Raw genomic sequence first — 23,934 nt, forward strand, 5'->3', positions numbered from 1 at the left:
CATGCAAGCAGCTCGGCAACACCGCCGTAATTCAAGGCAGTTCTGGGATGGGCAGGAGAACCTTACGTCATGTGTGCATAAAAGACAAAACTGAAGGAGTTATAATTGTTCTTTCTTCTTTCTTATGGATTCGATGGCAACTAGTCAGAATTAACTATTTTTGACACATTTAAAAAAAAACCACCTGCATCTTAGCTATTAAATCTTTACTTCTGAAGAAGTATACATTATCGAGTCGTATGACCTAAAAAAAAATCAGAAAACTCAGCACCGCATATAGTTACTTTATAGTCCTTGGGGGATAAGTTTTGTTCAATTGTCAAAGGACCAAATTTTTGTTAGCTTATATGTCACATGCGCTATTCCAGTTATTGACTGAATAAAAATCTCAAGGACAATGGCTTCGTTATGGAGTAGTAGAACCTTCAAAAAACCTGACAATCAGTCCCTCCCTTTGATGATGTCAACCAAGGCATGCAGTTCTTGCATGGAAGGTCATAGCATCAGTAAAAATACCTTATTTAAAGTGCCTTTCCGTTGGATAAATCGAAAATGACCGTATTAAATATGTCTAAATTGGATAATAGCAAGAAAAACACCAACCCAGTGTTGTTCTGCGGTATTTTAAAGGATTAAACTACAAAAAGACCCTCAAAACATCAATAGATGCATGAATCAATCATCATTTTTGTCATTTTGTAAAATATCAATAGAATGCTTGCGTAATCTATTCTGTTTGTCATAATACACGCATGATATTATATAGGCTCGGCACTATAGGCTATATAAACCTTTTTTTAAAGTTCCGTATACCTTTGTCGTATTGAAACTCTAAATCTAAATATTTGGTGTGATTTCCTAGTGTACCCTATCGACTTTCTATTTCTATAAAATGACTTTCAAATTTTGTAAAGCATCTTTATTCTTTATTCATGATCCATATACGAATCTCAAACGTTGATTTTATCTTGCTCGTCATTTTCTAATGTTTATGTTTCCACTCTAGTTTGGAATACATACTTCCTACATTACTTTTTTTAATTTTCACATGCATTTGAAATAAATATGAATTGATGTTCGATATTCATGCTGCTGATGTCTTATGCCTTTTATGTATAATGGGGTGACCATTTTCGCACATTTTACAAATTTGCGCACATTTTACAAATTATCATGGTGTTGTTTTTCAATCAAATATTTCTCACAGTTTACACAAATCTAATCAAAATCATGAATACCAGACGAAATGCAAGATCCCAAAGTCAAATTCGCATGACTGATGGAATAAAGAAGGTCAAGGGTTTCGCTCGTATCGCGATCTCAAAATTCCATGGCGATCGACAAAAGTAAGATAATTATATCAGATTCAGATGGAGGTTAAAATGACATAAATTTGAATGGTATCACATTTTACTTACTTATTTGGAGATCTCTTCTTGCAAACTGGCGATTTGATGTTTGTCGGGAAGATCGGATTTTCTCGGAGCGCACACAAAAGATAACAAATTTCGCCGATGTTTTGCCAATATTTTCATAATTTGAGAACTTACCTTCAATAAAATTACCATATCAATATACGTTATGAGAAACTTGTCCTAGATTTTCAACCCATTCGTTATTTTTCCCTTGAACATTGGGAATTCTAACTTCTGTGTGCAAAATTTATGCATATTTTTCGTTAATAGTTCTGAATTTGATAGTTCTGAATTTGATAGTTTTGTTTTTGAAATACTCACAGTGCTGTTGATAGATGTTCATGCGAGGAACCTCCAATCAGTACAAGGGAACACAATTACCAACACATGATGGGCCAATAATCAGGTCAGTATTTTTTAAAGACTAGAACCTAGGCAGATCCCCTAGTTTGTTAAAAATAGATGAGCGAGAGAAAGAAAGATTGGTAAAGAAAAGGTGAAAGAAAAAGGTGAGCAGTGGCGGCACCTGGATTTAAAAAAACTAGGGGCAGAGGCGGAGGACTATACATTTTTGAGTAATGAAAATGAGAGGGGGGGGGGGGCAACTGGGGGCAACTCCCTGGGAGGGACAAATTCTCCATGACCCACTCGGGTGCAGGCTTGTAGCCACTGAGAGAGGGAGAGAGAGAAAAAAAACAAGTATAATCTATAAGAAGAAGATTGAGAAGAAGGAACAGAAGAAGGAGAGTACTTGAAGGAAAAAAGAAGAAGGAAAAGAAGAAAGAAGAAGAAAAAGGAGCTAGGAGGACAAATTTATTACTGTAGAGGGAGACACGGGAGAGAGAGAATGAGGAAATGAAGGCCGAGGAAGGAAACCAACATACACATACAAACTATACAAAGTTAGGTTGTTTTTCTTTACGATTGATTTGTAAGATTCAAATTTTTCTCTTTGACTTGGTGAAAACGAAAAAAAAGGTAGAAGAAAATTCTCTGCTCCCCCATTTAAATCCCTGGCTTTATTTATACCTAGATACTTTCCAGAAAACACCCTCGAAAATTATATACTTATAAATATAAGGTCTTAAGCCTACACGTTCCATGCACACGTCGATGGCATTACCATACGTATAGTAGGACTAGTATTTCATATTATTAACCGTATCAGACATCAGAGCAGGGCAACTTTCAAACAATGTTGCCTGCTTAAGACTGGGATCAAATTGCCGGTCAATAAAATTCCAATTGTTTATCCACGGGCCCAATTTATTGCCCGCTCAGGAAAGTCATTGAGAAAATGCGTGGAAATGTGGCGGGCAATAAAAGGCAGCTCTAACATCCGGGTATTCTACGCGTTTTGTATGCGTTCTTGAACCGGGCAGTGCTATACGTCATAATAGTAATGAAGTTGAGACAACGCTGGATACTGCGTCCCAAGGCCAGGGACGCGTCATTTCAATTACGTCACAATGGTAAAGTTCAGAAGCCCAGTCTGCTCAACATGAGAAACTGGATTCTCATTCTAAAAATTTAAAATATCTAAATTTTAACGATTTGGCTCTAGATGTCTGATTTGGTTAATAATAGCAATATTGACTGGCCTGGGGGCGAAAGGACATATATCGCCCTCACTAAATTGATATCACCCTCGTCTACGACTCGGGCGATATAAATCTAGTTTGGGCGATATATGTCGTATCGCCCCGAGGCCAGTCAATATTTATATAATATTGACTGGCCTTGAGGGGAACATCAAATATATTGCCAGCAAAAGAATCATATTGGCCCGAGTCTTTAGACGAGGGCAATATGGGTCTTTTAAGGGCAATATATTTGATGTTTCACGAAAGAAGAGCCAGTCAATATTTTTATTATCATCTAAATCAGATATCTAGAGCAAAAATCATGATAATGGAGATATTTCTTTTAAAAATAGAGTTCTATTGTGTCATGTTTAATATCGGTCTAGGCTCTGCACTTTACCATTATGACGTACTTGCAAGCGCTCGGATCCAGCGTTGTCTTTATTATGACGTATATTGTTGGTGCGCGGATCCTTATGATGCATAGAGATGTATATTATTGACATCTTTCTATGTTATGATGTGTATTTCTTTATACGCATCCACAAATGCCCGGATGTGAGACCAGGGAAAATACAAAGGTATATTTTGCGTCGTCTCTGCATGCAAAGTAAATACGCACATTGAGACTGAGGAAAATACAAACAATATACCTACCCTTCCCGATATTGAGAAAATGTAGGGCAATACGGTATTGTAAATGACCAGCTCAGATGTCTGATACGGGTGATAATGCTTTATTATATAATATGTTGAATAAAATCGAATCTCGGGCCCATCCCCAGCCGCCCGTCTAGTCTGGGCCCGTCTGCTGCTTATCGATATATCGTCTATCGATCGATAATTATATACGATGAAAACGTTAATTAGCTGTCGCAGTATATTGATGGAGGAAACCACCCGGGATCATTTTCATTCAGAAATGTTTTTTGCTTTTATTTTAGCTGAATAAAGTAATTTGAGTTGAATTCAAAGCTATATACACCAGCAATCCTGTTCATTTGAGTAAATTTAGGCAATTGATATGAACTTTTGATTTTGCCATTGTCATTTTGGTCTCGGACGGAGTCGGAGACTCCGCATCCCGATCCCGGAACCGCAAATTGGAGACCCGCAACGCCCAAACAATCGGCCCAGTCATCGACAGGAGTAAGGATCAGGTGATGCAGGGGAAGGAGCTCGGAGGTGCGGAAAAGGTGAAGGCAGTAATGTATGATCTGGATCTACGTTGATCTCATTTTTGGAGTTAGGACCAACATTATTTGACTAACTTACTAACATAACAGTAGGCCCCAGTAAGTTAGAATTTTTAGGCCTAAGTTAAGTAACACAGTCAGTAGTAGGCCTACTAGCAGTAACAACTAGGCCCTTTAGTTGTTGTGTGTCTGGACAGGTTGTGTGTCCGGACGATCAATTTTAGAGGGTCATTTGGAAAAATTAACAAAGTTTCATTAATTTTTAGTGCATAATGTTATTAAATATTTTAAAGAACAAAACAGAAGATGAACTATTGAATTCATATTTTTTAGTGTAATCCAAAGACAAAAATAAGGCTTCAAAAATATAAAGTGCCCAGACGCCAACCACCCCATCCTACTCAGTAGTACAGTCTGACCATGTCCATGGTTTGGAGATAATACATTTACATGACTTAAGTATGTCGTTAGACAGCTAGCTGGCAGCCGTCTGTTTTAGTATTTAAACATAAATGTTTTTTTTTTAATTTCTCACAGACGGCTCGCGATACTGCAGCCGTCATTAGGGAGTAAAATGCAAAAAATCCCTCGATGGGGCTCATCGATTTTTGTCTTTATTTCATAAAAATATATCAGAAGAACTGGACCAAAATAAAGATTATTATTAGGGTCTAGATCTAGATTCTATTCTGTTTTGCTTGAAATGCATCAAGACAGGAAAAAATAAAAACACTGACTTTGGCTGTCATGCAACTCCACTTCCATGGGGGCCGTTTTATTAAGTTCTTTGTAATAAGAGCAACTTTAAGAATGACTGGTGAACCTTTCTTACGCGCTTAACCATCGCCAATGAACATACCATTTCCCACAAGAAAGAATCACCAGTCCTTCTTAAAGTCGCTCTTAACTTACAAACAGCTTTATGGAACACCCACCTGGTTTATCCGAACTTAATACATACATGTATGGCCATTGAGTCCTTGTAGGCTGTACAGATCGAGTTAGAACTTCGATCTCTGTTTATTGGTGAGTGGAGCCAATGGAGTTCAGCGGAACAACCAATGTAATAGAGACCTAATTTTTTGGTTTAAACGTTAGAGTGACTCTGAGGCTAAAATAGGCCCCGACCATTACGTAAATAATTTTCAAGAAAATCAAATGGTTGGCCTAACTTGGATCTAACGTTATCCAGACTGTCAGATCTAGATCTATCTATTTTTGTCCTGCATTTCTTGTCCATTTGCCTTGGTGGTAAATTGCCTTATCCTTGGTCCTTGGAATGTAGCAGATTTAAGATCTAGAATATCTAAGTTAGATCTAGATTAGATCTACTGTTACTAAGCCTAGTAACAGACTGGAGGCCTAGGCCAAACTGTTAGCAGATAGATCTAATTGCAAATTTGTGATTGATTGCATAACTGCTCCTAGCAGTATATAACTGATTCAAAATATTCTAATTTGCTAAGCTGTGCTGTCATCAGACATCACAGACAGAAAATTTTCACATTGAGTCTGTTATTACTAGAATCTAATGTTACTACCGTACTACTACTTGACTATTTCTAGGTCTAACATTAGGAGTCTAGATCTGAGTTAAATCTAAAGTTAGTAGAATCTAGATCTAAGGTTAACTAGGTCTAACTTCAGATCTATGACCTATAGATGTTAAAAAGTAAGATTTCTAATAGAGTCTAGACTATCTAACTTAGATCTAGGTCCAACTGAGTATAAATCTAATGTTATGTCTCACATTACCTTATTAAGACAAGTTCATTCTAAGAAGTATGAGGAAAGACTGGAAAAAAAAGTTTGAACTTGCCATCTCTTGCCTGACTGTATCTTAAAGATACCACAACCTGATGGAGCAGACATGGTCCAGGTCTTATTATGCATGGACTGATAGCCCTGGGGCCTGTTGCAGAAAAAGTTGCAATCAATCGCAACTCTAAAAATTTAGTCGCAACTTAATTTTCAACCAATCAACAGCACGAATTTTGGACTTGCGATTGATTTTTTGGCTTGCGTTTAATCGCAACATTTTCTGCAGCGGGGCCCCTGATTGCATTTGCTTTTTTGATCATTTAGATCAAGATCTAGAAATCTACTAGGGAATAGATCTTGGACCCATTATTACAAGATTACAAAGAAGAAAGTCTCCTTAAGTCTTGGACATGGCTCCATTTCACAGAGATGCACAATGAATGGAACAACCTCCCCTCTAATGTGGTAGAGAAGAGCTTCAGATCTAGACCAAGAGTCTCTGTACGTTGGTTTTGCTGAACTACAATGGCTCCACTCACTAATTCATGAATGGGGATGATAGTAAAACGTCAGAAATTGTTAAATAAATCCCCAGAAACGATGGTAATTCCTGTCTTCTTTAGATCCAGCTTGTTAAAATTGCAGACTTCAAGAAAAGAAAAAAATTTGAATGTTTGCTTTAAGCCCATGATCAAACACTGATGTATAGTGGAATTAGAATAGTGTTTCCAGAACTTTTCATGAGAAGTCAACGAGAGGGAAATAAGTTTTTTTTAACTTCAAAGGCTTCAATGCTAAAATACCTGTATGATGCAAGGTATATTTTCAAGGTATAAATGTATGTGATGGCAATGCACTTTACAATGAAAATATGAACAAGGAACCCAATGTACAAGAGAAATTAAATATACCAGTACTTATCATTCTTTTTCATTTTTTTCCCTTTCTTAATTGTAGATGATGGATGTCTCATCCATCACACCAACATGTACATATGGGACTAGACATATTGCGAGAAGAAGCAAGAGACTCCAAAGGAAAGCTGAAGATAAAGAGTTTAGTGAAGCAATGAACAATTCCCCCCTTGGATATTTCTCTGTCTTACCAGAAGAAGTCATGTACATCATCTTTTCTAAACTCCCAAGTAAGTTGTGAAACATCATTTCACCCCAAAAAAAATTAACGAAGGTAATTATTTATTATTGTCCTTTTTTGTGAATTATCATCTTTGTTATTATTCTTGTTGGTTTATTAAATGATAGGTATTTTGCTTTTATATCAATCAAATGAAATATTAAAGTTTTGTTAGGCTATGGCTATATTTTTGTGTACTGGTGCGTTCATATCTTAGTTAGATATTGGAGATAAAGATAGAGATTTTAATTCACACTTACCGTATTTCCATGATGATAAACCACTTGGTTTCTACATTTTATTTCATGGCTTGACCTATTGCCCTATATTCTGAACTCTGGTCTTTTTAAACACTGATAAAAATGTGTAGTTTTACCTTGGTCCTTAGCAGTTGTGTCAGAAATCTCTTAAGGGTAGGGGTTCAATCTTTCAAAAAAAAGGAGCTCAATTCATTCACAACTGTCTTGGAATTATACATTTTTAATTTTTTTTTATCATTTTAAAGCCTAGACTAACATTTGAATGATACCAACAATCTTGTTATTCCAAGAACAAACCTTTCCATAGCTGAAAAACATTTTAGTATAGCTGGATCTAGACTTTGGAATACACTCCCCTCTACCATCCGAACAACACCGACCATATCATCTTTCAAACGACAACTCAAGTCATATCTTTTTCCAAATATCTAGTTTTCTATTTTCATTTATTTAATATGTATTTGTTTTGATGATTTTTGCTATCACTGTTTGGTTTGACTTGGCTAACCCATCTGGGGCCTGGTGGCCTCAAGTGCTATACTAGAGCTTCTGTGAATGATGTGCTGACCGGGCTTGTCCCTTAAATTGTTGGTGAACGAAGCAGCAAGCAAGAGGCCACCAGGCCTCATCTGGTGCAGTTGAGAACACCAATAATTGATGCAATGTAATGTATACAATTCTATACTTTTCTGTTACTCAAGATTTAATATTTATATTTTATTTCTGACAATTGCAAGCACTGTGATACTTTTTGTGTACAGCGTATATGAATAACCGTTATTATTATTTGCATTATTATCTGTAACATCTTATTTCTCTGCTGTTCAAAAGCAATGGACCTCAGCTACCTAACCCTAGTCTCAAAATCAATGCGGGACATCGTGATGGCGTACAACCTCACCAAACAAGGCATAAACAAACTTCTGTCTACAGGTTGTGCAAGGAATAAGAGCAAGAAGAAACGAATTGACCTTTGCTACTGCTTCAAAGACTTAGGTAGGTAATGTGGCAACTTGCTACTTGGTCTAAAGAGTACTTTGATTGGTGTCATGGTGTAATCCTAGCTCATCTATTAATAAACCATTTTATCTATCTATCTATCTATCTATCAACCAACCCACCCACCCACCAACCAACCAACCAACCATTTGGTTCAATTTCTATTAAGCCTATTCTCTTCCACAACAAGAAAAGTAAATTTAGTATTCCTTCCTGAGCCTATTGCCTCCCAGGGCCCCCATCTTATGATTGATTAAATCAACCTCAACTATGTGTTGCAACGGCCAATCCAGGATTTTCCAAAGGGGAGAGGCTCATTTTTGGGAGGAAAAATTTGACAAGCAAAAAAAAGGTCTTTAATTTCAAAAAGAGATGGCACACCTCTGCTTTCATGGTATTTTTACATTACAAATTTTTAATTTTGCTTCACAAGGGGGGGGGGGGATGTGCCCCCCCCCCGGATCTGTGCCTGTATGTATGGAAATACATCTATGTCATAATTTTTCGAAATTTGCACAATGTTCTTTGTAAACAATGAGAAGCACACTAAATTTTTAAGAAAACAATGAATATACACATGTAAATATACATCATATAGAACATATTTGAACAAAAATGCATTTTAGGTGTTGACATTGCTGGCTTTCTGTAGTTGTAGTTGATTGCATCGATCGCAACTCTGTGTTGCCCAGGTAACTCTGCCTAACTCATTCTTTTGGGACCACAGATATCTGTTCAACTTTGGAGAAATTCTACTTAGATGAATTATACATGTGTAACAAATCATTTAGATATTCTGGTAAAAAAATACTTTAACCTAGGCAAATTAAAAAAAAGGACAACTTGGGCAGAGTTACCTGAATTTGATGTTACCAATGTCCATAGCCTAGGTATGTTTCATCATGAGCTAGAATTGTAAAATGTATCATAGTTCAGGGAGTGTTTCACAAAGTAAGACTGGTTTTTACCGACTAAGTCTTAGCCAATCAGATGCAATGATTTCAGTATAAAGTTAAAACTTACTGACTATTGGTTTCATGAAAGTCCCCCTCAAAAGTGAGATAAGTCATCATAGACATGATTTAAAAAAAAAAAATCGCCTCTTTATTGATCAATCATATAAATCATATTTATAAACAAAGGCAAAAACCCAGGTTATTGTTATTTTATCAAACACGATACAGTGGAACAATAGCATACAATATAGATGTGATCTTAAACATGAACATGCAAAAATAAACATAAGCATGGTCATTTTTAGTAACATGAATGAAGTGCATACTTTGAAAATAAAACTATCTGGAGTGTGTATATTTGCGTGCTGATGTTGCAATTTTGCACACTCGTACAATTAAATGAACAACTGTAATAATTAGTTTTCTCCTTTACATACATGAAGAGAAGCTTATGAATTACAATAGTTCTTGGATAACATCTATATAATAATCATAAGTATCAATGGTGCAATTTAAAAATCTTCAATAATATAAAAAAACATTGACACATTTGTCATTATTATCATCCCAAAATTAATTCAGTGTGCAGAGTTAATAATGTTTCTGTTTTCTGTAGGTTTATTGGTGAAGAGATCTACGTGCCTATACCCTACTAAGGAGAGACTGAGACTGATGGAAACCTTGTTTAGAGAGGTATCTTAATTAAAACTATTTGATGGTCGTAATTTTAGTTTACACTCTAGATGTAATTGATTATTGAATCTATAACATTCAATCTGTAGATTGTGTTTAGTGTTTTACTCCTATATGTCCAGTGGAGCATTTCATGAAAGGACTTGTTGGAAGTTTTATCTGAAAAGTCCTGTCTTATCCAACGTTTACCATAGGAACGGTGCCTCTCAGCCAATCAAAATAAAAAAAAGTTGTTAGGATCTGACATCTTGTTGGACAAAATATTGATGAAACACTTCCCAAAAGAAAAATATTTGTGCTGCTATTGCAGATCTTGTGGATAATCGAGTAATTGAGGGGGGGGGGGGTTGGGGTGTCTGCTTGTAATAATCATATAAAGATATTTGAAAAATATTAATATAAACAAAATAGTAAAATATTATTCATGTACATGTATTTCATAATTCCAAGGATCTGTTTCTTTTGCCCTGAAGTAATACACTGAAATTTCTTTAAGATGTGCAGATCATTAGAAACATCTGTGGTGAAAAATATTTAATATCATCCCGTGCATCAGACATGTGTTTTGTGCATTGTTGGGTCATGGTTCTGACTCGCCTTGTAATCCAAGGTTATTTTTCTTTAACCCCTCCACATCCTTTTGCAAGGTGTAGATCAACATTTTGCAGTTCTCCATGCAGGTGCTAATTGTGTCCCTTTTACGATGCTAATGCCTGTGTAGTTTGCCTGGCAATTGAGTCTTGGAACTCTTGTTGGAATTCCCCCCCTTGGGTATTGAGAAAGTGCATACATGTCTTTCTTGCGAGCATGCCAGGATCAGGTGACCATGGTAACAATAATTGCAATGTAAATGTCTTAGTACTATAAAGCGCTATATAAATGTAACTATTATTATTATCACTATATTATTGTTATTATACCTGACCAGCTGACCAGCAGTGTGAAGATCGAGTCATCAAGGGTCAACTACTGCTTTGGTCAGTTTCTCAGCATCTTTGTGAGAGGGTGGGAGGAGAAGGAGTGCCATCGAGCATACTTTGCTATAATTGATCATCAGAACCTTGCCCTTAAAATAGGTAAGTGAGACATTTAACTTAACCTGTTGGAGACATGATATGCTTTCGCTATAACACATTTTTCCTTTGATTGCAGCCCGTATACATGGGAATCAAGGGGTTAAAGGCACCTTTGCAAAGGCTAGGGCTGTGTCTTTCTTGGAGGGTATACAAGCAGCAGTTTATACCATTTCTCACATTTCATCATCACCTCACAAAAATGGGAAATGTAGGAAAATCAGCATGAAAAATATGGGGAAGAAAAAAAATGAAAAAATTCCAGTTAAAAGATGTGACTCAGACTTTTCATTACATTTTCTCACATCGCAAGCAATGGGATGTGTGGGAAGTCTGCTATGAAAAGATGCAGAGGGCCTTTATTTTTGATAGTGTGGTTGCCACTTAAAGATGCAGCACCCACTTTTGACAAGGTTCTTGAGTGTGATGGATTTTAGTTGGTTTGAAGATTCTACTAAATCATGAACCATGCTTGCTTTTCAAATGTTCACAGTTTTATGATAGTCACTTCTTAAAAAGACAATAATGATCATTACCACAATCATTGTTATCATTATCATCATTATCATCATCACCCCCATCATCACCATCACAGGTACTGTTACACCTTAAAGGCTGTATCACTATAAATATGATTATGATCACAATATGTGTTATACAGCAAGTGTTCTGACGTGCAAGTCAGTTGCCGAGACTGGTTTTTAACAAAAGATTGAGGTCTTTCATCATCTTCACCACCGTCATATCATAGTTATCGTTACCGTCATCATCATTATCATCATCATCATCATTTATGCCATCATCATTGTCTTCACCACCATCACAAACATAGATAATAGATTTATGGCACATATGGCTCTATCACGTATGATCTTGATCATGTTATTCAATTATACAGCAAGTGTTCTGACGGGCAAGCCAGGGGCCAAGATTGGTCTAGAACTGGAAGTGAGGTCTTTCCTGCGTGGCGTGGTCCTGGACCAGGCAGATTCCTTGGAAGATCTTGCCATGTGGCTTCATTTCATCCTAAAACCCTACCCCATGGTCCACCAAGCGAGGGTGCTCTTGCTTCTGTATGGACCACTCAGTAGAAGTAGAGGTAAGCATGTTGGTTAATATTAACTTGGTGTAGAAGCACTTGGTCTACCTCACAGATAATCTAATACCAATATGAAATAAAAAGTTCTGAAGGTTTCCATGGCAAAGAATGAATCATTGTAAAGTTTTCATGGTAAACAATGTATCATTTTACAGGCGTATGTTTGGTCGTAAAAATGACCAGCCAAACTCTTTGACGTTAAGCAAATGTTTTGACAAGTGTGTTTGTGTCGTCTTCTGGATAATCAGCAAGAGTTGTAATGGCAAGCTTTATATAATCTATACAGCTCCCGGGTAGAGTACATGCTTTGACAACTCTTGCTCATTCTTTTAAAGACAGCATGAAGATATTTGTCAAAAATTGGAGTTAAGATGGTTCTTTTCAAAATGATATGCCCACATGTTTACAGTATATACCCTCTTTTCTCTTTTAGACCAGATAGATTGGACATTCATGACCAACGACGACCCCATTTCAGCTCCTCTAAGCTCTGCCCCATTCAGAGATCTAGCTGTAGCCATCAAAGCCCTGCACAAACACAGAGATTGGAACACAGATAGTGTCATCAGTGTCCTAGAAGAACTCACAGGTAAAATTTGGTTTTATTATCTAAAGCATTTCAACATATCGTCACACGCACACCACGAACTGTCCTCTCTGCGCACTTCGATGCGCGATAGCGCACTTCGATGCGCGATAGCGCACTGTATCTCTTCCACGAACCGTCCTCTCTGTTACGATGCCCACTGTGGCGTAAACAATTCATTTCAAGAAAATGTAAAGATACGGGATAAAACCTTAGAACCTGAACTTTTGAACGAAGACACCGGTAAATAATTGGCTCTCCTTGTAGGTGCACTTATTGCTGGTTTTAAAAAAAGCTTTCTTTAAATGCGTTTTCTGCAAAACTGAGGTTGGGATGGTGCTAATGGTGTTAGTGAAATATTTTCACATATTGTGTTCACACTGATCTTTCAAGTTGGGATGGTACCAAGGGAGCGTTTCATGAAAGGACTTGTCGGACGTTTTATCCGACAAGTCTCATTTTATCCGACAGTTACTATAGTAACAGCCAATCAGAATTAAGGAAAGATGTCAGATCTGATTTGTCAGACAAAAATGTTCATGAAATGCCTCCCAGGTTAACATCTAATTGAGATATTTATATCATATTGGAACACAGTGTCATCAGTGTGCCAGAAGAACTCACGACTAAAGTGATAATGGTATTTGTGAAATATTTTCACATATTGTGTTCACACTCTGATCTATCTAGTGAGGATGGTGCTAGGTTAAAAATCTAATTGAGATATTAATCATCACATTGGAACACAGGCAGTATCATCAGTGTGCTAGTAGAACCCACAGGTTAAATGGTGTTAGTGAAATATTTTCACATATTGTGTTCACACTCTGATCTATCTAGTGGGGATGGTACTAGGTGAACATCTAATTGAGATATTTATAATCACATTGGAACACAGATAGTGTCATCAGTGTGCTAAAAGAACTCACATGTAAAATGTGGTTTTATAAGTTGGAACATTGGCACATAATATAGGAGCGCCTTGAGCACCTAACAAGGTGGATATGTGTGCAATATAAATGCCCTATATTATTATTAATAATAATCATTATTTCAACATATTGTGTTCACACTGAATCTTTCAAGTTGGGATGGTACTAGGTTAACATTTAATTGAGATATTTACAATCAAATTGGAACACATGGTCATCAGTGTGCTAGAAGAACTCACAGGTAAAGTGCTAATAATGTTTTAAATGTTGAACATTAATAGGGAATATTGGATGGCCTTGAGTGGGATGCAAAGAAATATTGTACAAGCTGAAGAACAATATTGGATGAGTCGAAACAAATCCAATCTTCAATATTTATACCCATCCCATGAAAATTGGTCATCCATTATTATTATTTAGATACCCCCACAAAGCTGAACATAAAGTAATGAAGCCCCCCCCAAAATTATGTTTAGTAACCATTTATGGCAATCTTGTTAATCATGAGCATGGCACCTGAATATTGTCATTTAAAAAAAAGAAATCTCTGTAATAAAGATGCGCTAGCGTATAGTGCAAGCACATTTGAATTCAATAAATTGACGCTCCTTTGCCACACCTGGCAACTAATAAGCATGCCATTTCATCGTGACGTAACAAAAGCTTCATGCGCACAATCATTTATTATTACCAATGATAACCTTGTGGGCATTGCTAAATACTTATTTAGTCCAATATTTTCAATATTGGATGGTTTTCATAGGCATGCACGTTAAAAATCAGTTTTAATATTTTGTCTCTTTGAAACATCCTCAAAAGACATCAAAAAATATCTGTGCCTCTAAAACCCTACATCTAAATAATAATTCAACATAATGTGTGCACACTGATCTTTCTAGTGGGGATGGTAAAAGGTTAATATCTAATTAAGATATAATCAAATTAGAACACATACTGTATCATCAGTGTGATAGAAGAACCCACAGGTAAAATGGTGATTTATAATTTTGGAGCATTTCAACATACTGTGTTTACACTATGATCTTTCTAGATGTTACTAAGTTAACATCTGATTAAGATATTTATAATCACATTGGAACACAGACAGTGTTATCAGTGTGCTAGAAGAACCCACAGGTAAATGTGTTATCGGAATATTATCACATATTGTGTTCACACTGCTCTTTCTAGTGGGGATGTTACTAAGTTAACATCTAATTAAGATAGTTATAAGATCTTCATGTTTAACGGGATATGAATTTATCTAGTTTAATGTGTAAAAGAGGAAAAATATTCACCCTTTATTATCTACATCTAATATACTAACATGCATAATGTGGAAAGTGTAAGATAGTATGGTTTCATGGAACTAAGTTTACATCGAATTGAGATCTTTATGTTGAATGGGATGTAATTTTATCTGGTTTAATGTGTAAAAGAGGAAAAATATTCTACGTCTATTACTTTACTAAATCTACATCTATATACTAACGTGTATAATGTGGGAAGTGTAAGATAGTAAGTCTATATGGTACTAAGTTTACATCTAAATGAGATCTTCATGTTGAGCAGGAAATAACTTCTAGTTTAATGCGCAAAAGAAGAAAAATATTCTCCCTCTATTAAAAAAAAAACACCATGATATCAATCCAACTCATGCATTATCTATGTCATCTTTTCCAGGTTGCCCTAGTGAATGGCAAACTGAAAACACAGCCCGGTTACTTGTGATGTGTGGGGAGAGCATTTGTGTTCCAGTGCTGGCCAGCAAGGCTATCAATGGAAAGACCTCACAGCTAAGCTCAGTTGTTGTTGCACTTGCTCTGGTAATAATTCATATTTCATTTCATTTTTCAATTAGTTTATTTTACATCTCTTTAGGAGGCAAAATGATAAAAATATAAAGTGGAACAACCATAATAAAGACCACAGACATGCAACAGCAACACTAGAAACAAGGAGACAAAAAGGGTATTAGAGAGTTGTGATGACCAATCAGGTTGTTTGTAATTTTGCCTCCGACAAAGATTCTGCTAGGATCAAAAGCTTAGGCCCCTTTTGACTCTCTAATTTACTCCATTGGCCCTCTTTTATTAGATAAGCAGCTTTCAGCAGCTTCTTTCTGTTCTCTAGAAATACAAGCAAAACAATTTCAAAATTACAATGACAAGTAGATAATGTACATGTAAGTATTGTAATTAAGATTGTTGAGTAGAGGATGTATGGAACAGACAGGAGGCCGAAGGCCTACTGAGCTCTACCCCCTCATTTCCACCCAACACATTTAAAAGCACCCTGGAAGAATAAAAAATTGTGCAGACACATTGAAGATATGTGCAAATCAAAATATGTGTATGATTAAATTGTTCAGTTAAGTCTAATTGTATGACAGGCAAATTATGTACAAAATGTAACAGTTGTGAAAAATAACATGTTATTGTAAAATTAATGTGCTATTGTGGAGCATTATGACCCAGTGGATTCAGCCACCAAGACATTGATTCACATACGCTGCACTCAACCCAGGTGAGGTAATTGATGTCTGGCCGTAATTTATTCTTTGAAACAAAATACTGATTGCCTAACAGTAGCTTGGCTGATTGTGTTGCGTTTATTATGAAGCACTTTATTAGAATCGTCTGATAAAAAAGTGTAAAGTGCTATATAAACAATTGAATATAATCATTTATTAATTATGATTAATCATATCTTTATATGGTACATTCCTTTCTCTGGTAGGTCACCTATCTGAGCAGTTTGAACATGTCATGGCTGATCCATATCCTACAGGAGATATGTAAGATCGTACCAAACGAGCACGACGTCGAAGCCCTCATCGATTCCGTCGTTGACTACTTCAGACACATCATCGTGACCTTACCTGATAATAACCAGCCTGGTATGTACACAAGCTTTTAAAATTCTAATCTCTGCACACATGGGAAATACAAAATTAAGTATTCGATGAAGTAAGAAATATCATTCATTCGATCCGAGTTTGGAAAGAGTTCCTTTTGCAACAGCCACCCTAACCCTGCCCTAACACATGGCTGCCAAGTAGTACTGAAAAATGAGAATACAGATGGTTTCATACAAAATACTGATTTCTGAAGTTCAGTTTTATGTTTTGACTTATGGCATATCTTTGATTTCCTTGCCAAAAGACTGATTTTCAGTTTTTAAATTACTGAAATGTACTTGTTCAGGTTGGCAGCTCTGCTAACAGCAACCCTAACCCTTCTACTCCTGACCATAATATATATATATATTTTCACTTTGGGTGGCTGTCACAAAAGGAACTCTTCCCCCAAGTTCAAACAACACAAAAATTATGATGGAAAAATTGAAATTTTTGAAAACATATTCTGCGATCTAGATTTTGAGTTGCATGAAATTTATTTGTGTCATAAAGATCTCATATTTTATCTCTCATTGAATGTCATGATAGGCCATATGATATGTGGAAGTAGATTCTGAGTTGAATGAACATGAAGTTGCTTGGAATATATTTCAATGCTTTCATTGTAATTTGTCACAGGACTGTATAAACCTGTGTTGACATGTTTGAATCAATAAAGCAATTAAATACTTAATAACTTGTATATTCTCTCTCCTGTTGTATGTCCTCTCTCCTGGAATTCCATCATAGGTCATATGATGATCTTTGAAGATGTTGTGGAAGTGTAGATTCTTAGTTAAATGAACATGAAGTTACTTGGAATCTTATTTTAATTCCTTTTACTATGACAAAGGATTGCTATGTAAAACAGCTTCCGTAGTTGTTTAATCTTGTATAAACATATTTGAATTCATAATAAAAATAAATGCTCTTTGCTCACTATGGACAGAATCACTCCTGTGGCACATTAATTTCAAAGTGCAACCCTAAGATGTTTTTTTTTCTCATTCATGGACTGTTAATTCAGCTCACAATAGCTTTTGATTGGTTAATTGTAAAGAAAAGCTTTGTATGTATTAACAGCAGCGGGATGCACACATCACTATTGTGTATGTGTGTACAAACAATAGACTTAATGCAATCTGTGTGTACTGTAAATAAAATGTGACTCGAGTCGAACTTGGCTGTCTGCTGTATGTGACTCTAGTCGAGCAAAGCAGGCAAAGAGTTAACTTGTATGTTCTCTCTCCTTGAATTCCATCATAGGTCATATGATGATCTTTGAAGATGTTGTGGAAGCCTACACCAGCTTCACCAAAGAGCTCATGGTTGCTTCAATCATGCCTTCCTACAAACTCGGCTTAAATCATGAAGAATAGCTCCACACCTTCCTCCTCTTCAGTAGCAATAAAGAAATATACCTGGGGCCCGTTTCATAAAGCTGTTTGTAAGTTACGAATGACTTTACGCACAACTGAGAACATGTTCCAGTCGTTTTTAAAGTTGTTCGTAACTTTACAAGCAGCTTTAAGAAACACCAACCTGGGGGGTGTTTCACAAAGATTTAAGTATGACTTAGAGTCGCACTTAAATGTCTAGCTGCGCGCAGTATAAAAGGCATGACAGCATTGGTCAGATCATGCCAAGAGGACGCGCACTACTGCGTATTGATCAATAAGATTGCGCGTTGCATATCATGTGCGCGTCGACATTTAAGTGCGACTTAAGTCATACTGAAATCTTTGTGAAACACCCCCCAGGGCCCCATTTGATAAAACTTGTTATCTACAATAACAGTTTCAAAGCTACTGAAATCATTCAAATTGATTGGTTGAGTTTGAATTTGGTATAGAAATTGTTCATTTGTGATTAGAACAAGTCTTTATGAAATGAAACCCTCGTCATCTTTTTTTTTGCAAAGTACTGCGCCATTATCCAAGGCGTAGCCAGTGATAGATCTAGGGTGGTTTCCTGGGGGCCGTTTCATAAAGCTGTTCATAAGATAAGAGCGACTTTAAGAACGACTGGTGAACCTTTCTTACGTGCTTAACCATCGCCAATGTATATACCATTTACCACAAGAAAGGATCACCAGTCGTTCTTAAAGTGGCTCTTAACTTACGAACAGCTTTATGAAACACCCACCAGGGCCTGTCTAAAGGCCCGTCTGTTAGGGGGTTAAAGAGCATGCATAGCCCCCGGCAGCTTTTGAATTTAATTGTCCCCCCCCAAACTGATGTAATTTATGCCAACATTCAAATTCACACAAGTAATGAAGTTATGTACATTCTCATACGCATAACAAAAGTTTGTTTTTCCAGTGATATCTTGCAATGCAGTCGTGAATAGGCTTAGAATTGATTAAGGGGGGAAAAGATGTGCTTAATGTGCAACCCTCGTATGAAAATAAAATATTTGAGATATTGTTAATCGGTGGGAAAAACATGATGAAAATTCTTATGGCAGGCAACTCTGAGATTGACGGATGATAACCTGCTTTGTTTAGGGTCCATTTTTAAAGTCCATGTACAAGCATGCCACCTTGAAAGATAGTGGTCCAATCCAGAGGGGGGGGGGGGGGGGGGATTTTTTTTACCAGAAATCGGGCTTCAGAATATTTTAGAAGATTATTATGATACTTCATCCATGCAGATTTAATCATTAATATATGTTTCAGATATTTGACATCATTATAGGCATGTGGTAAATAAATCAACCAATTGCACCATAATGTGAATGAACACAGATAATCTATTAATAGGGGAAGTTCACCCTGAAGAAAACTTTGTTGTAAAAATAGCAGAAAAAATAGTAAAAAATATTGGTGAAGGTTTGAGGAAAATCCTTTAAAGAGTAAGAAAGTTATTAGAGTTCAAAATTTTGGATTTGTGACGTCATAAACGAGCAGCTGCCCCATGTGTTATGTAATATAAAATGTATGAATTTCAAATTTTGTATGGTTCCTGATGACTTAATTTTGTTTTCTTTTCATGATCGGGTGTGAAATGATTTGTCTATTGATATACAAAAGTTACAGTGAAAACCATTTTCAATTTTCTGAGAAAATGACATTTCATTGATTTTTTACCTTTCGCTATGTAGGAATGCTGCTCGCATATGACGTCACAAATCAAATAATTGAAATTCTAATAACTTTTTAATTATTTGATGAATTTTTCTCAAACCTTCGGCAATATTTTCTATTATTTTTTCTGCTATTTTTACAATAAACTTTTTGTCAGGGTGAACTTCCCCTTTAAATTGTAGTTCGTTCTTGATTTCCCTATTTTATGGTACAGAAGCAATATAGTCCTTAAATCTATTTATCATACAGTCTTTGAAGGTGTTTTCATCTATTGTATCAATGTCAGAATTTAGGTTGTTTGTATTTGATCTATGAAAATATTTTTTTTATTCAAGACATGTACATGTAAAAAACATGTAAAAAATTATATACAGATGTTTAAATATTACACTTTAGCTGTGTATATTTTGCATTTATTTATTATGAGGAAGAATGGAAATATCTACCTCTTGTGAAACGCCAAATGACTCCAAAAGAGATTGCATATAAGATACAGATATTTTTATTCATATTATATGTATTTCATTTACTCAGGAGGGGTATACTGTATATATTTATTTTTGATATTTTGTTCCTGATTTATCTAAGACAAGTCTTGATAATGCTTTCTGTATATATATTCTATTAAGGTTATATTATATATTAAAATGAGTATCCACTCATCATCTAATGTATTTCAATAGGTTGTGTGTGTCTATTCATTGTCCTTGGAAATTTGATCATATTTGCTGAACCAAATATTTCATGTGAAAATAGAACTTGAACGAGGTATACCATTTATATAGGAGAGCTTACAAATTGATGCAGATGTTAGGATGGTAACATAAAAGTTTTGCGGCTAAACTAAACGAAATTACATCCACAGAAAGTTGGATAAGCACAAATTCATAAAGGTCAAGTCCACCTCAGAAAAATGTTGATTTGAATCAATAGAGAAAAATCAGACAAACACAATGCTGAAAATTTCATCAAAATCGGATGTAAAATAAGAAAGTTATGACATTTCAAAGTTTCGCTTATTTTTAACAAAATAGTTATGTGAACGAGCCAGTTACATCCAAATGAGAGAGTCGATGTCACTCGCTCACTATTTCTTTTGTGTTTTATTGTTTAAATCATACAATATTTCAATTTTTACGAATTTGATGATTAGGACCTCCTTGCCTGAAGCACAAAATGTTAAAATAATGGAATTCCACGGGTTCAGGGAGGAATGACACTTCATTTCACATGACAATGACGAGAAAATCAAAATATTTCATATAATAAAATACAAAAGAAATAGTGAGTGAGTGATGTCATCAGTTCTCTCATTTGCATACCGACCGAGATGTGCATATAACTGTTTTGTGAAATGAAGCGAAACTTTAAAATGTCATAATTTCTTATTTTACATCCGATTTTGATGAAATTTTCAGTGTTATGCTTGTTGAATTTTTCTCTTTTTATTCAAATCAAGTTTTTGTTGGGGTAGCTTGTAGCTTGTCCAGTATTGTGTGCGCCTCACAGGCGACTGACTGGAATACTCCCCAGGGAGTGGAGGATGTGCACACATTGTGTGCGGGAATGACTGATTGAATCCGATGCGCGACCGGGGTAATAATATATCTGTAAAGCAAAGCGCTTTGAAACGTCGTTCCGATGGATTAAGCGCTATATAAAAGCGGATTATTATTATTATTGGGGTGGACTTGTCCTTCAAGTTCAGGGCCTCGTCTTACAGAGGCTTACAATTGATCTGATCAACCACAACTATGGAAAGCCAACAATGTCAACATTTAAAATACATGTTCAAAATATTAGTATAGTATACTCATACATTCAATTCAATTCAATCTTTATTTCGCAAATAGGATGAAAATACAAAGAAACATCAAATAATGTGATCAGATAATGAAACAAATTGCGTGGCTTTCCATGAAGGTTATAAGAAACCTCTAATGCTGGATCGCCAAAACATAGTAAAAACACAACAATAATAATAAAAAACAGAATCTTGTATCATTATAGTAAATACAATGTAGGAAAAGGGAGAAAAAACACTTAGAAAACAAAAACACAAGTTGAAGGGTGGGGGGGGGGGGGGGTAAGTACGGTACAAGTAATGCATTGATATCAAAGGTGAAAATTAATAATCATTTACTATAATTTTTTTACTGTTTTCTAAAGGAAGATATAAATTGTGAATTAGTTATTATTTGGGGAATCTCATTCCTTCGTTTGGGACCTACATAACTCAATGATTTGGCTTCGTGACTAGACTTGATGGAATGAAAATGAATTTATTGGAAGAACAGGTATTATGATTATGAACTTGATTATTGTATTAAAAAAAGATGTGAAAAAGGAGTGGGTAACAACCTCTTCTTGTACTTATACACAAATACCGCCGCGAGTTCTTGCTTATTAATATCATATATATTAAGTAAGGACAGTTTCTTGAATAAAGGTGCAGATGATGCTAAGTAATGGGTTTGGTAATTATTCTTAAACATTTCTTTTGAATTTTTAATATTGAGTCCAATTCATATGAGGTTACATTGGTAGAGGATGGTATTATTCAAATCTTTAGAAGAATGAAAAATATTTGTGTCATCAGCAAATTGATAAAAGGTTAACAAAGATTTAAAAAAGTCGTTTATATATAAAAGAAATAACAAGCGGGCCTAAAATTGATCCTTGTGGTTCCCCAATGGAAACCTTTAAAGGGGAATGAAACCTTTGGAACAAGTAGGCTTGTGTTGAAACAGAAAAATCAAAGAATAAGTACAAAGAAAGTTTGAGAAAAATCGGACAAATAATGAGAAAGTTATGAGTATTTGAATATTGCAATCACTAATGCTATGGAGATCCTCCCATTGGCAATGCTACAAGGATGTGTTATGTCACATGTGAACAACTTTCCCTTTAATGGACTATGAAATACCCTCAGTGTCTTTTTTTTGTTTTTTTCCTACGGTGATACGAACTTTATCCATGATATATTCTTTAAAAGTCTGTATTACATGCCCTCCTTATAGAAAGAAAACATGATATACTGATAGATGTGATAAAAGAAGCAATTTAAGTGAAATAAGAGAATTGTTCACAAGTGACATCACACATCTTTGTCTTATTGCCATTGGTAGGATAGCATTAGTGATCGCAATATTCAAATGCATAACTTTCTCATTATTTGTCTGATTTTTCTCAAACTTTCGTTGATCTGTTTCTTTGATTCTTCTGTTTTCACACAAGCTATCTTGTTCCAAAGATTTCATTCTCCTTTAATTCACCGTTGTCTTGACAATCCAGTGTTTGATCTTTGTTATTGTGGGTGCATGCGTCGTGGTAGTGGTTCTGACTCTCGCCTTTGAAACAGAGGTTCGTGGGTTCGAATCGTAGCCATGGCTTGTTTTCCTTCAGCAAGAAATTTATCCACACTGTGCTGCCTGGCACTCGACCCAGGTGAGGTACGTGAATGGGTACCCGCCAGGAGAAATTCCTTGCATGCACTGAGCGCCAGTGATGGTTCCGCTCGATCGAGCTAAGGCCGGGGTAACAATAGCAGCACTTTGTATCCTCTGGTGGCAAAAAGCGGTTTATAAATCCAGTTATTATTATTATTATTTATTTATTTACAAAGGACATTGTGCAAATTTCTTGTAATAAAAAATTATGACACTGAATGATTTCCATACATTTGAGATTGATCATGCAGCCTAATAGGGGACCAGGTTTTTTCTGCAAGAATCTTCATAGCAAACGCAATGATGATGATGTAGAAGAAGGAGAATATGAGAAGTACAGATGGAAGGGGGGGGCTTAACATTTTCTCCCCCCAAAAAAATTCATGACCATAAAAAAAGAAAATCAATAAAGAAAGCTATAGGAAGGAAAGAAGGGTGAATTATAATATCATTTTCTAAAGGTTATGTTGAAATCTAACACAAATTACATTTTTCTAATGAAAATGCCAAATTTTTGCTCAGTCGCTTCGCTTTCTAGCTCGTAACATACTTTTAATAAATTTTGACTGTAATATATAGCTAGCCCCCTCAACACTTTTGGCTCGATGCGACTGGGAAGAATATTTTGAAAATAGCTTAACTTACTCTTTTCTAGTGTCAATTTCCACCACAGAACATGAAAGATTTTCCGAAATCAAAATGAATTCATCAAACTTCTCACAGCCCCACCCAGGTCAGATCAAGGAGATAATCACCTTGGTCAGATCGAGCTCCTCCCCATCTTCAGCTGAGCTGAGCTGCGCTGCTCGATAGC

At 35.8% G+C, this 23,934-nt stretch overlaps 1 protein-coding gene across 1 annotated transcript; it reads left to right on the forward strand.

Moving 5' to 3' along the window:
- The first annotated feature begins 6,384 nt into the window (after positions 1–6,384).
- LOC121421890 (F-box only protein 47-like) lies at positions 6,385–17,965 on the forward strand. Its single transcript, XM_041616691.1, has 10 exons — positions 6,385–6,456; positions 6,913–7,099; positions 8,181–8,345; positions 9,894–9,997; positions 10,926–11,073; positions 11,969–12,169; positions 12,603–12,758; positions 15,371–15,513; positions 16,427–16,586; positions 17,853–17,965. Exons 1-10 carry the CDS (start codon positions 6,385–6,387, stop codon positions 17,963–17,965), a joined length of 1,449 nt encoding a protein of 482 aa, XP_041472625.1.
- The last annotated feature ends 5,969 nt before the right edge of the window (positions 17,966–23,934 follow it).

Source organism: Lytechinus variegatus, chromosome 9 (assembly GCF_018143015.1).
Source record: "Lytechinus variegatus isolate NC3 chromosome 9, Lvar_3.0, whole genome shotgun sequence".
Taxonomy (NCBI): Eukaryota; Metazoa; Echinodermata; class Echinoidea; order Temnopleuroida; family Toxopneustidae; genus Lytechinus; species Lytechinus variegatus.

Bases quoted from the DNA above. Each gene is read 5' to 3' on its own strand.
- LOC121421890 (XM_041616691.1), top strand. From the start codon at position 6,385: ATGCACAATGAATGGAACAACCTCCCCTCTAATGTGGTAGAGAAGAGC. The intron at 9,998-10,925 runs GTATCTTAATTA...ATACCTGACCAG, and splicing joins TGGAAACCTTGTTTAGAGAG to CTGACCAGCAGTGTGAAGAT. The intron at 15,514-16,426 runs GTAATAATTCAT...TTTCTCTGGTAG, and splicing joins TTGTTGTTGCACTTGCTCTG to GTCACCTATCTGAGCAGTTT.